Below are 14542 nucleotides of genomic sequence, written 5' to 3'. Positions count from 1 at the left end.
CCGCTGTCCTTTTCCCAACCGTGCTGTAAACCTGGCTTACGTTTGGTTCTATAACGCTTTGCCTTTTCAGGACATCACGACTGCTGCAGGCACCTTGGTTGACTTGGTCGCTTGGATGGGCGCATGCAGTAAAATGCTCTCCAGCAATTTACATGGTTGAATGGATGGTGTGTTTCCCTCTGTCTTCGGGTCCTCTCGCGTCTAGGGCCGCTGGCGTGAGGATGCGCGCGACGCCTTGGCAGCCCAGCAGGGCCTCAATGACTCGCAGCGCCGTGCCGTGGCGGCGGCCCTCACACGCACCGTCACCTTGTGGCAGGGCCCGCCGGGCACAGGAAAGACGCGCACGCTGCTGGCGCTGATAGAGGCAAGTGGGGGCGGCACAGCGCACAGTCAATCGGCCGGCCAGCCAGCCAGCTAACCCGTGTGGACAGCTGCGGGCGAGTTTCGGGTTGCTACGGATCGTTGTTGAAGACTGAAGGCGGGTCGGAAGCACGTGTAAGAGCCTATTTCGCCATTGTCCGCTTCTCTTTTCTGTTAAGGGTTTTCCTCCTCTTCATGGCTGCTAGATTCATGAACCTGTATCAAACCGTGTCAACTGACGTCTGTCCACATGCAGATTCTGGTTCGGGTGCGGAATGGGGGCCAGGGGGCAGCAACCCGAGCTCCTCGTGCCGCTGGCCGCAAAACCTCTTCCTCCTCTTCGTCGTCTGCCGGCGCGGCTGCCGCCGCTTCGCCACGTGCAGCAGCCATGGGCCCGGTGCTGGCGGTTGCGGATACCAATGCCGCGGTGGACAACCTGGTGGAGGGGTTGGCGACCCGGGGTGTGAAGGCGGTGCGATTGGGACCTGCAGCGAAGGTAGGATCGCACGGAGCCACCGACATGCCCTGCTGGCTTAGCGAGGCAGTCTTTGGGAGGTCAGGGAAAAGGGGAAGGGGGTAGACGGCGATAGCAAAACCACGTTTCACTAAAGCATATACCGTTGTGCATTATCTGTTACAGTTTTTAGTTCATTTTGGGATAGACGGGGGTTAGACGGAGCATGGGGTCCTGGGGTAGGCTGAAGACACAGCACGCGGAGGCACTTATGGGATTGTGCTAGGTGGTGTGTTGTGGCTGTGGAGTCGCGAGGTTCGGCAGAGCCATTTTTCCTCGCACCTGCGTGTGAAGTTGGATGGTAGGCTTTTTGTGGTACAGGAGAGACAGGGAGCAGCATTTAGTGCGGAATTCCATCTCTCCGTCCTTGCTCACCTCTCCATTCTTCTTAGGATGCTTGGGGCTTTAGGGTAGACCAGGCTGATCCGTCGGTCAGCCTGGCCTGGTACTCTAGAGGCACGTTCCGTTTCACGCTTTAATCACCTTTGTTTCGCGATTGCACATCCGCCATATGGAAGGCCTACTGCCCCGCCCTGGCACGCGAATTTGGAAGGCCTACTGCCCCGCCCTCGCAGCTTTCGCGTAAAGTAAATGGATTGCCCTTTCCGCGTTGCCCTTGCACGTCGCGTCATATGCTATCAACCTGCCCACACCAAGGCGCGAGAGTCCCTGCGGCATTTGAGCTTGGAGGCCCAGGCCGAGGCGACACCTCTGGGTCGAAAGGCGGTGCAGCTGCGGGCGCAGGCACTACGGAAGCAGGAGCTATGGCGGGAGGTGAGTATGGCGTCAGGTTTGAACAAATTCAAGCCTTCGCATCCGTAATTTATTGGTTCCGGCTTGTATGGGGATGAAAATGTGTCGTTTCCCTGTCAGCTTTGCAACAAACGTTTATTAGTGCCTTGATTTAGCAATACATAATGTACTAAAAACTACAAATTAAATGAAAACTCAAAATCCTCGTGTAAGCTAAATGCAATATGCAAGAAAAAAATTGATTAGAATATTGGTTTGTGGAGCTTACCGGGTTCGAACCGGTGACCTCACGCATGCAAAGCGCGCGCTCTACCACTGAGCTAAAACCCCTTATGATGTATAACTTAAAAGAACACAATAAAAAAATGCTGAAGAAATTCACGGTTGGCCAAACGCAGGCGCCTCGGTTGGGGGCGTCAGGTCTAGAAGCCGCTGCACAGGCCGCCGCCTCTGTCCAGATGGCCGAGGTGCGAGCTGACCTGGAACGCGCTGAGGCCGCGCTGCGAGAGGCGTCAGTTGCGGTTGTGGCTGCAGCGGAGGTTGTGGTGGCGACCTGTACGGCGGCCGGGGATTCCATTCTGGATGGCAGGTGAACGAGCGGAAGTGACGTGCACGTGAACCGCTTTGTGCACAAGTCCTTAGTTCCCGCCATACCCTCTTAACTAGCAAAACGACCGGCCATGCGTTTGCTATGTGTAATATGTGCAATTTCTTGGTGGTCGTGTCTGCAAAGTGTCATGTGGCATAGAAGAATTATCATAGGAATGCCATTAAGAAGCCATTAGCTGTGATGATCCGTGTCATAGTGTGGGTTGTTGGACCTGCGCAGGCCATGGCGCTGTGTGGTGGTCGATGAGGCCAGCCAGGCAACGGAGCCGTCAGTGCTGGTGGCTTTGACGCGCGGGTCAGCTTTCGTTGTGATGGCCGGAGATCCCCGTCAGCTGCCGCCCACCGTGCTGTCAGAGGCGGCACTGCAGCACGGCCTGAACGTCACGCTGTTCGAGCGGGTGTCTGCAACGGGAGGTGAGGTGTTTCCAGCCCCCATGCCTGGTGTTCTTGTACACGCTATGTGCGCCTCATTTCCTCCCACCCTAGCCTACCCTACCCTACCCAGTGACCCGCTCGTATCCCAACACCGACCCCTGTCTTATTGGTTTCCTCTTGTGCACAGGCGTATTGCCGCTGCTGCTAGACACGCAATACCGTATGCACCCCGCCATCTCCGCCTTCCCCTCCGCCTTCTTCTACGGCGGTCGGCTACATGACGGTGTGACAGCGGTGGACAAGCCTCTGCCCAAGGTGTGTGTGAGTGGGGGGAGGGTAATGGCCGGGCGGGCACCCGATGTCGATGTGCTTATAAGACTTTGGGGGATATCCTGCCGCGCTTGGATCCCTCCCTGGATGCGGGGCCTGAGGGAGAGGAGGAAGGGACGCGGTGCTGCTAGGCGAGCTAGGCGAGCCCTAGACGGCCTAGATTTGGTCGGGATGTGGACCCAACAGCACGCGGGGAGGCTTCGACGCGCTGTCAAGGTCAATCGAGTCATAATGGTATACGGGGCCGAGGCCAGGGAGGGGAATCCAAAGCTCGACTGACACACAAAGCGTCGGGTAAGCTGCGAAAAGGTGGGGTGGGAGGAGCAGGCATGGCATGGCCGCACCTGCCGCACCTGCAAGTTTGACCTGTAGCTGCCTAGCGTGGTGTCATGTTTCCTACGGAGTCCATGACACAAGGCCTTTACGCCTGGACCTCCGCCCAGCCCGAGGCCCCCTCTAAATCTAATTAAATACGTGGCGTACGTTACCTTTCTCAGGATTCGGGACGTGGAAACCAAGTGCGCTTCTTGTTGTTGTTGTTATTGCAGCTTGCTATTATTACGCTTCTTGTTATCCATGGCACCCATCAGGGTTTCCCATGGCCCAACGCCGCGAAGCCTCTAGCACTGGTGCAAGTGACTGGCGGACGAGAGGAGACCTCCGGCGGCATTGCCGAGATATCGACTGCTACTTTAGCTAGCAATAGCAGTAGCAGTAGCGGTGAGGCAGCTGGTGGTGCTTTGCTACGGCGAAAAGGAGCCGGCAGCGGTAAGAGCGGTAAGAGAAAGGGCCCCGAAGCTGCTGGTGATGCTGCTGGTGGTGATGCTGATCCTGTGGCGGCGGCGGCAACGTTGCCCAAGTCCAGTGACAGGGCGTCGTACCGCAATCCCGCTGAGGCGCTGCTGGCTCTGGCGGTGACGCAGCAGCTCCTGGCGGCCGGTGAGGGTCGTAGGGTCATGGGGGGTGGGGGGGTAGGGGGGCCTGGCTGACCTAGGCTGGCTTGCTTGAAGAGAGCGGAATATAGGGGCGCCCTGCTGCCCGATGTTTTTGGTCTTACCCTTCGACCTGTTGTGCAAGTGACAAAGGGAAACACCTTGCGCTCTTACGGATTTTCTATGACGTGCGACATGGCGAGGGGCCGGTGGGTATACACAGCACCGCGTTTCCTGTTTGGACGCATTGCCCTGCCCTGCCCTGCCTTACCTGGCTTTGAGGGATGTGTGGGATCAGAGCAGCACTCACCTGTGGACAGCAGCACGACCCGAACCAAACATACATTCATTGTTGCCACTTTGGCATCTCTCCGTTGTCGCAGGTGACGTGACCAGTGCGGCCATCCTGACGCCGTACCGAGGCCAGGTGGGGCCCCCGCGTATCGTACCGGCGTAAGAGAGTTATGGGGGATTTCCTTACAGCACATACACAGAGGCTCAGAGCTAGAGAAGTCGGATTGCGGCCGTACAGGGGAGTGTAAAGGTGTTGCTACTGCGACTGCTGTTGCGCCACTACTGCTGCTGTTGTCCTTCACATCCATATCCGAGACTTTCACGTGTTGCCTGAACAAGCCCGCTCAAGTACACGCCTAACTCATCCCCGTTCTGTTATCGCTGTTATCGTGCTGTTCATTGCGACATGGTGTTGCAGGTTCGGCTGATTGAATCCCTCTGCCGGCAGCGCGGCTTGGAGGCGGCTTGGTCGGCTGCGGGGCTGGAGGTGGCGGTGTCCACTGTGGATGGCTACCAGGGCCGGGAGGCGGATGTGGTGGTGTTCTCAGCCGTCAGGTGGGTGCGGAGGAAGGGAAGAGGAGGGGATGCGCGGAGGAGGGCAAAGTTAAGACTGTTTAGCTGAATGGGGTCCGTCTTCATTAACCCTTGCAAGAACAATGGAACTCTTTACTTAAAAAGGGGTTTAGGGTTTCGCATGGTCCTACGTCCTTTGTATGATGTATGGAACAGGGGTTTATATCTTCACCCGTGGCAGCTACCCTGCGAAACCCTGCCTTCCCCGGTATTTCGGGGCACCCTCATCCAGTCACCCTAGTCAACTTCTCAGTGGATCGCTCAGGTTCGCACCCAACACCAGCATCCAACGGAATCTGCCGGATCGACGACGGCCCAACTCCATTCCTGGTCGGCGCGCAGGTTAACTTTATCCCAGGTCACCACCGTCCATCAACTAAGGGCACTTTACCTTCCACCATGGGAAGGATTTTCGACCCTGACAGGTCTCGCTCCCGGGATCTCCCCGGGGCAATGGTTGTGTATGTTCACTTTTTATTCCTTTGTATGTTCGCTTTTTTTGCATGCTTGGCACGTTTCGTAACTCGTATGGACAGGTGACCCAGCGTTACATCGTGTTGAGCATCGTTGACAGTTTGTCGTTTGGTGGCTGGTGCAGGGCCAACGACCGCGGCGCTGTCGGCTTCCTTTCCGACCCGCGCCGTATGAATGTGGCCATCACGCGGCCGCGGCGGGGCCTGGTCGTGCTGGCGGACACGGGCACCCTGACCCGCGGGTCGGCTGACTGGGGCGTGTACGTCAAGTGGGCGCGAGGGCAGGTACACACACATAGCTATCATGCCGTGCAAACTCTAGCCATATCCTGAAGCGGAAAGGCTCTGCCGCGTCATTGCTGCTTATAGGGGCGAGATCTCCGAGGGCGCGGGGAAGGGCCGGGGCAGCAGATGTAGCTTTGTGCGGGCCGCACCTGCCTATTGTGAAGGTCGCTATAGCAGATTTGGCACGCAATGAGGCAAGAAAACGAGATGTCGTCGTTGGCAAGCCTTTGTGCCGTCGCTCTTGTCCTCACGTTGTGTTTACAGGGCATCGTTGTACCTGATGAGGACGTGGTCGACGTCAAGGCGGTGCTTAGCGACATTGAAGCGGTACAAACTGAAAGCGACACACGCGACACCACCGTCACGGCCGCCGCCATTCACACTGTCGGTGCCCGCCCTTCAGCGACTTCATCAGGCAAGGAAACGATCAAGGATGCAATTGTTGTTGGCACTGTTGAAGTACGTCCAGATGCAGCTGGAAAGGGGATGTTGGCTGCAAGTATGAGTGCGCGGACAAGGCGGCGAGCCGCCGGTGCCACCATGACAGCTGCAGCGGCGGCAGCACTGGTTTCATCCGCCACCTCTGACAAGCTTAAAAACACGCTGCTGGAGGAGGCCGCCCCCACCGCCGCTGTCACGACGGGCGGCGTAGTGAAGGGGGAGCGGGTGCTGGCGGTACGGGAAGTTAGTCAGCAACAGCAGCAGCAAGGATGGGGGGAAGGGGAAGGTCATGAGCTTCAGCCTAAATTACGGCGCCAGCAGCGGACGACGGCGGTGTTGTGAGGTGTGGGAACCTGAAAACCATAATAAGATCAATAATTATAATGATGGCCATGATGAGCTGGAGCTCAGCGCATTAAGGGGTTGGGTATGGAGGTAAGGTGGTGGTGGGAAGTTGCCGTGTCAGATGCCCTGATGGAGCTCAGTCAGTGAGGTGCGGTGGGGGATTAAGTCCCTGTCATTCATGTCGTAGCAGCAGCAATAGCAGCCAGATGTACAGGATGAACAGGGACTTGCACGGTATCTCGATAATTTTGTGATTTTTCAAGCCATCCAGGAAGTGCAGAATTAAGGAAGGGAGAGAAAGATTAGAGGGTGAGAGGTGGCAGGTGGCCAGTGGGGATGGCGTGGGCGCGGGGATGACGTGGCCGCGGCCTGCTGTGTGATGTATGTGGCGTCCGGGGTGAAGGGGCTTCTTGACGGATCCAGTGATATCCTGCCATTGCGGCTGGCTGCTGGCTGGCCAGGTGGCTAGATAGTGCAGATACTGCAGAAGTGCCTGCATGCTTTCCAGACAAATGATATGAGAAGCAAGGGTCACGTGTATTCCTGACCTACCCCCAGACTGTTTACTGATGGTGATGAATTGTCCTAGTCCTTGTATGTACCTCGTCAGCCCAACTTCTTATATCTGCTTCAATATGGAGGTCTTCGCTCATTTAGAGCGGTCTTGTAGCTATGTCGGATAGGTGCAACCTAAGGCGCCTACCTGAAGGTGACCTCGGCCTGCCTGCAATTGGAGGGTTCCACTGAGGGCAGCATCAGAATAGGGTGGGGTGCCAGCGGGCGACTTGCTTGATTGATACTATATACGGAGTTAATATACCTAATTATTATTCTTTCAGCAGGTTGTGCATCCTGCAGGGTGAGAGGATGGGATATGGTGAAATGAAAATGATTTGATTGGGCACATGCATGGCTAGGGTTTAACAGGGATGTCCTCCTGCACATGCAGCCTGTTCGTGTTGGAGAAGTACAACAGGTCTCAGAAGGCAGCAGCCAAGATGCATGAACGGGCCCGTTCATGCTAGCCGAGGTCTTGGAAAGGCTCAGGGGACGGAGTGATGCGAGTAACCTTGTGGAGGGGCCTTGGTGGCAGGTCTGAAGGATGGAGTGTTGCAGCTTCAGATATTGTTCATGTGACAAATTCTGGGAGCTGCCAGACCAGTGCACCGCCTCCTGTTTGCTAAATTGTCACGGCTACCCTACACTACCACGTGTTATGTGGGTCTGTGGCACACCAAGTTTTGGTACAGGAGACTGATTGTGTATGTATGTTACATGGTCGTGGGTGCATTCCCCGTACCTGCAACCCGCCCTTCTACGAGCCGAGGGCTCAAGGGCTGCCAGATCGCCTCTAAGCACCATTGTACCTCGCACTTCAGACAAGGCAAGTGATACTAACGACCAAAAGGAATGATAGAGTTGCGGTGGGACCATTTACGTTCCAGCATCCTTGCCAGGCATTCAGGTTCCCACTTCATAGCGTCTTTCATGTGCTCAAAGTGTGGTTAAGTCCATATCAGGTCTGATTTTGTCATACACTGGACAGTCCAGCAAAATGTGCTTCTCACCCTCGATATGGCTATGAGTGCCGCACCAGGGGCATACTCTCCTCCCTAGGTATATAACGCCGTCCCTTGTGCCCTCTGTTAGCCGCCGATGCCCAACAGCAAAGCCTAAACTGCATAAGCATGCGATTTGCTGAACACGGGATAAACATTTGATATGCGGGCACAACTCCTTCCTGCCCGCTTCCTCAGCCGCCAGACCCATCCAATGCTTAGACTTCGCCATGTGAATTCCTGGTTGCTTGCCATGTGATGGGTACACATCTGGCTGGACATCTAGACATGTATGCTTCCAACCACTCACCAATCGGTCCTTGAACTCCAATACCACACCTTCTAGCAATGGCCTGTTCATCAGCCATTCCACTCGTACGCCCACCTCGTGTAGCCCTTGCGGGGCCTCTTTCCATACGTTGTGTCCCAGAAAACATAGAAAACGGAGGGGTAGTGCCCCACGTCCGGCCCCTTCAGGGTTGGAGAGGGACTCTGCGACCTCCTCTCGCAAAACTACAGACCCACGCTGTCAATGGACAACCTCAAACCTGTTTGAAAACGTGGTAGTGTAGGGGTAGCTGCGACAATTCGGTGAACAGGAGGATGTGTTGGTCTGGCAGCTCCCACGATATTTGAAGCTGCACCGCTCCGTCCTATAGGCATGCCTCAAAGGGCCCCTCCACAAGGTTACTCGCATCACTCCGCTTCCTGAGCCTGTCCAAGACCTCAGCTAGCATAAACGGGCCCCACGCTTGACAACCATACAACAGTATTGCTCGTACCTGCATATCGAAACACCTCATCCTCACATCTAGGATGAACAACTTTAGGTTATCCAATATGTATATATATCCAAGATATATATACCTATATACACATATATACCCAGCACACAACCAGATGGTGGCGTTGGAAGACACCGTTTGGAGTTTTGTCCGAAGAAATAGCGGGATGCAGCCATCTCATGAGTCATACAGCCAGTTCTAAACTGACCAGGAGGTCGGAGCCATAGATCTGACAGAAGAGGCGGCGAAATAGGCAGTTGAAATTCAGTTAGTTCCAGCGAGCTTGTACATCAACCGCGCCAGGCGGAAATGGAAAGACCATACAGAAAATGTATCCGTCTGGGGACAGATACAAGATGTAATATAACACAGCCCTGGGGCCCCGCCACAGCAGCTCTGCCATGTTCGGTTATCGCCTGGATGTGGGTGGGCAAGACAAGTTCAAGTAATAAAATGAATGGACATACTTTATTCCGGCTGCTTATACCTGACGCGTGGCAGAAGTGACGTGACTTGCATTCACTCGACGGGCGTTGTGTCCCAGCGTTCAGCACCCAGGTGCGTCAGCAACAGGAAGCGCCGTTTAAGTGTCCATGTTCAGGGCGCGCTGGCCCAACCCGTAATGGTCCAGCAACAGGTTCACTTGCTGCTCAGGCAAGTCATGGATGGACATTCTGGAAACGGGTGCATGTGAAGGCAGCGCGCCCAGCTCGTTGTGCAACCACTGCGCCGCCTGGTTGCAGACCAAGTTCGCATTGCGCATCCGTATCCGTGTGTTGCGGGAGTCGGTCTTGAGCCTTGAAATGTCTATCTCCACCTGCTGCAATTGCTGCTGCGTCTGCTGCTGGTACTGCTGCAATTGCTGCTCCATCTGCTGCTGGTACTGCTGCAATTGCTGCTGCATCTGCTGCTGGTACTGCTGCAATTCCTGCTGCATCTGCTGCTGCAATTCCTGCTGCAATTGCTGTCGCATCTGCTGCTGCATGTGCTGCTGCAATTCCAGCTGCATTCGTTGCATGGTTTGAAGGACCTGCTGCTGGAAGGCGGCGTCAGGTGGCGGAAGCCCTGGGACTGCTTGCTGTTCAGCCTGCATTGTTTGATGCTCAGCACAAGCTGCCCTATCGAGGCGGTCGGCACTTGGTACTGTTCAGCCAAAGTTTGAAGTTTTGAATCTGGCCTCTTCAGTGCTCAGAACCTTTACTTTCAACGATATCAAAAATTGCTCTTCATTATTTCAGCTGCTTAAGGCATGTACCATATAAGCTATTATATGGACAACGACTTGGCTCCGGAACCAGCTCTACGAATTCAATAAACCGTGTGTCGAGTGTCGTAATGGCTGTATCGAGCCACGTCAGCCAACGGCGCTGTCAAAGCGGTTCATGAGCATCCGGGTTCCTTTGAGCCGTACGAGCTCGCTGAAGCTTGTAACATCCAGCCAGCCAGCCAACAAGCTAAGATACGGAAAGACAATGAAGCACTCCAATACATCTTCGATGCAATTCGATTTCGACGTAGTGAAAACCTGCCTCGGAAGTTTCATTGCACACATGTTATTGCAGTTACAGGAGCTATCCATGAGGGAATAATACCGTAGTGCCTGTAAGTTTGATGACTTACAATTTGAACATGACTTACAATCTTGCGTCAGCCGAAATTTCCCGTTGAGGCAATTTTCGGCGGTCGGGCGCACAGCAACCTTTCGAACTTGAGCTATGACTGAAATTTAGCTTCTGTTGTCATTAAACGTTTTATACCTTCTGAAAAGATGTACCCGCCAGGCCTATGAGGAGGCCGAAGCTCATACAGTCAAACCTCCTGCATTTTTCGGCCAAGCTGCTAGATAGAGCTCCCAAAGAGCTCCGGCTCGGACGTGCTCCAACTAGACTAGATTCAGTGGTAATAGATTAGCAGCTTCAGCGTGCGAAGCAGGAGGAAGCAGCGGCCATGGAAGGGGGCTCGGCACCTTCGTCCGTGGCTGCGGCCTCCCTTTAGCGAGTAGACCCTAGCGAGCAGTAGGAACGAGATATTAATATGTATATTTAGCGGAAGCGATTATAACAGTCAGTATCGGCTAGTTGGTTCTTGACAATCAAATGTCCGCCTAGACGGAACTAACCGGCTGGAGGAAGGATATTCCCCTAAATGGGTACGGATGTACGATAGTACAGCAGGAGTTGTTCCGCCTATGCGCCATATAAGGATATGTTAGTCATTACCATAAGTAACGGAATGCTCATAACACCCTTGGCTCCGCCCGCTGCGCATCTTGTTGCCGTGACCCAGATGGTGGCGGGTGGCGGCGTCTAAGGCTCCGACTCCGCCCGGCCCGGCCTGTAGCTGAGTCATGAGCCGTGTAGGAGCGCGAGCCCACAGAGCTTACTTTGCCGCTGGGGGCCTAAATATGTCTCCACTACCATCTGCTGCGATCTAACACCTCCCACGTACCCTACCACTCTGACATGCTCTTTTATGTGTTGCTTGCTCTGTGCAATGTGGTTGAGGCTTCTCCCCGACAGTACACAAAGTTTGGAGTCTGTCTAGCCGTCTGGTTGGTACGAGGAGGTGTGCTGTACGTTGAATTGCGGGTGCCGCAACAGCACTGACCTGGAGGAAGTAACATGGCTGAAACCGCCAACCCAACAGCAAACGACCCGACAGAGAACGTAGCACCTGAAGAGCCAAGCCCCTGCTCCGTGGCATGCTGCCACAATTAATTACATCTCATAACTTCATCCCGAAAACCTACAGAAGCGCCAACAACACTGTCGTTGCCCGAATTTTGCTTTTACGTGAACTCTTTTCCTGACTTGGACGGCACACGGCCAAAAACTAAAAGCGGTTCAGGAAGTGCCTGGCACTTGTTATTCGGTAAGCGGTTCGGCTGCATATCGTGGAGCACCACCCCCACACCAACGCGCTCTCCTCCTCAGCGAGACAGGGCGCCGACCACCCGCCACAAACAAAGAGCACCTGGTAGGGAGCTAACATAGGGTGCAAAGAAAAGATGAACCTCAATGGGCACTGCATCAGAACATCCCATTTGCGAACGTACAGCAGTACGGTGCACTTGCGCGACAGCACAGATTCCAAGAGCAAGCCAATCGGAACCAGCTCCTCACTCAGCTGCTGTTACTGTAAAGCAAAAGGCACCCAAGAGTCAATTCAGCTGAGAAAGAGGGTTGATTAGCATAAGCGTTGGCTTCTATCGCACCAATCACGCCAACCTGTGCAACTTTCCGGAACGAGCGCTCTCAATCGCCGACATCACCAAAAATTCAACTCTGATCCATATGCACCACCAGATATCAGAAGAGTTTAGGACAGGGAGCCCGCAGGGCCTCCCGCGCTCGCCGTGTGATACTCCTCCGCAGACAGGAGCCTTTTGTGCGACCCATGGGTCAGCCCAACCCGGCGGCTGTGCCCCACACCAGCAAAGTGGTCCTAGACTCCTTTTAGCTTCTAACCAAGAGCCTGAAACTTCGCTACGAAGAACGCTGGCGGCTGCGGCTGCGGTGGTTGCGGCAGCGGCGCAGCGCTCCCCCACTCGCGGCATTGTGACCCCAACCAGCCCCGCAGCCCGCCCAAGTCACCAGCAGCCGCTGCAATGCACGGGGACGGCCTCGCAGCAGGCCAACCTTCCGTCCGTTTCAAGCCCTTCGGGCATTCATGCCACGGGCCTTATGCCAGCGGAGCTTGCGACTGCCGGACCGGAGCGAGGTGCTGCAAGCCCCTTTGCGAAGCTGAGGCCTTCACAAGCCCCTTTCCGCAGCCCCATCCGCTGCCCACTCCAAAGCCCCGTCCGGAGTCCACTCCAAAGCCCCGTCCGTATCCCGCGTGTCATACCAGCGCCCCAGCACCCGCTGTCCCCCCCCCAGGCAGCCCCACAACAGGGTCCCGCGTTACCGGCTGCGAAGGTGACGGAACTTACCCCGGGAGTAAATGTGGCGGCGGCGGCGGCGGCGGCGGTAGCTTTGGTGGCGGCTGCAGCACCCGCCGGTGCCCTGGCAGGTCTGGACGGTGTCGATGGAGATCGGGGGGCACCCGCCGGCGATCAGGAGCTACAGCTCCAGTCGCCGGACCAGCGGCCCAACCCAAAGGCGGCGGCGGCGGCTGGTCATCAGCTACTGCTACAGCTACTGCCGCACCACGTGCGGAGTCCAGTTGCGACGGCGGTACCGCTGTCACCGCCGTCGCCGCGCCCGGCTGCTGCAGCCGCCGCGTCATCCGCCGCCACTACGGCTGCAGCGGTGGCGACGGCTGTTGCAGCGGCGACTGCAGCGGTGGTAACGCTGTTTGGCGTGAGGGCTGCAGAGGCATGCGGTTGCGGACCTTCTGCGGAGGAGGAGGAGGCGGCGGCAGCAGTTGCGCGCGTCGCCTGGGCCGCCGATGCGGAACACCAGCTGCAGCCGCAACTACAGCCGCAGCCGCAGCCGCAGCCGGAGCCGCAGCATCTGCCAGGAAATGCAATTTTCAAGGAGGGCGAACAGCCGGAGGAGGGGAGAGGAGCTGCAGCGACGGCGGCGGCGGAGAGCGGGAAAGGGGCTGTGGCAGAGGAGGACTTGGCGGAAGTGCGGGACGAAATAGCGACGGGGACTGTGGGTCAGGCCGTGCAGCTTCAAGGACAGCAAGACCCGCCACAGGGGGAGGAGGAACAGGCGGCGCAGGAGGGAGGGGGGGCCCGCGGACCGAACGGCCGCCGACAAGACCCTCCACGGCAACCACAACCACAACCGCAACTGCAACCACAACCGCAACTGCAACCACAACCGCAGCTGCAACAGCCATGGCAACCGTTATTGGAGCAGCAGCGATCCATGCAGCAGTTCGCGAGCCCGCAGGGCCAGACTGGAGCGGGGCTTTTTGAAATGGATGGACTTGATCCAGACGGGATGCTGGGGCTGGATCCAGATCCGGATCCATTTGCGACACCTGTGGCGCGGCCAATAGCGCCCATGATCGCATCCAGACCGTTTCTGAAGACCTCAACCCAGTCCTCAACGCCGTCCCTGCGCAGCGAGTTACCGATCACCCTTCGCGAGCTCCGAAACCCGTTTCGAACGTTGCTGCAAAAGGGGTTACGTCGCTCGTACGGTGCGCAACCACACGACGTTGACCAGCCAGGGTTGACCAACAACCTCCGCGGCTTGGACATGTCCTTAGCTCCCGGGGCAGTTCGCAGCGGCCGCGGCTGTGTACGTCGGGTAGAGGAGTTGTTCGGGGAGATGTGCGGTACCTGCGAGGCAGTGAGGACCCAGAGCCAGGACGGCGGTACGGAGGGGGACGAGCGCGAGGCTGAGGGTGAGGCTGAGGGTGAGGCTGAGGGTGAGGCTGAGCAACAGACCCTATCAGGCAACATAGGGAACTTACCTTCGCTATTAGCTGCGGCAGCGCAACCAAATACGACGGTACGGCAGCCCGCTGTTGACATCGGCACGGTCCCGTTAAGCCAGCCGCCGCTGCGGGCACTGCCGCGCACTCACCTCCTGACGCCGCTACGGCCACTGCCGCTGCCGTACGCTCGGAAGCGGGGCGACAGCAGCTTCACTGCCGCCGCCTCTGGCGCTGACGAAGAGGCCGCCGTGCTTTCCTCATTGGCGGTGACGGCAGCGGAGGGTCCTCGGGGTGAACCTGCGGCGGCGCTGCCCAGCTTCCCGCGCGGCAGTTTGCTTGTGTACCCCCGCCTGCCGCCGCTGCCCTGGGCTAGGACAAGGACCTCACCACGTGATGCGACCCAACGTACCGTACCGCCGGTGAACCTGGTGCGCCGATGGAAGGTGACGGAGCAGTCGGCTTCTGCGGGGGGTCTGGAGCCCGTCGTACCGCCGGTGCGGCGAACCGCTGCAGGAGCTGTTGCCGCTAAAGCAGCCGCAGCAGGTGCTGCTACAGCTACAGATACAGCTAAGGGCGCAGA

General features: G+C 56.8%; 1 protein-coding gene across 1 annotated transcript; it reads left to right on the top strand.

Annotated features, from left to right (window-relative positions):
* Window positions 1-253: 253 nt before the first annotated feature.
* Window positions 254-844, top strand: VOLCADRAFT_48647 (uncharacterized protein; the record flags this gene model as incomplete). Its single annotated transcript, XM_002950102.1, has 2 exons — window positions 254-389; window positions 747-844. Coding segments are annotated over 2 exons (234 nt in total), but the record flags the coding sequence as incomplete, so codon positions are not given.
* Between the last annotated feature and the right edge of the window lie 13698 nt (window positions 845-14542).

Source organism: Volvox carteri (assembly GCF_000143455.1).
Source record: "Volvox carteri f. nagariensis unplaced genomic scaffold VOLCAscaffold_17, whole genome shotgun sequence".
NCBI lineage: Eukaryota > Viridiplantae > Chlorophyta > Chlorophyceae > Chlamydomonadales > Volvocaceae > Volvox > Volvox carteri.
The sequence above is the reverse complement of the archived record's forward strand: the minus strand, read 5'-3'. Positions and strand labels throughout refer to the sequence as shown.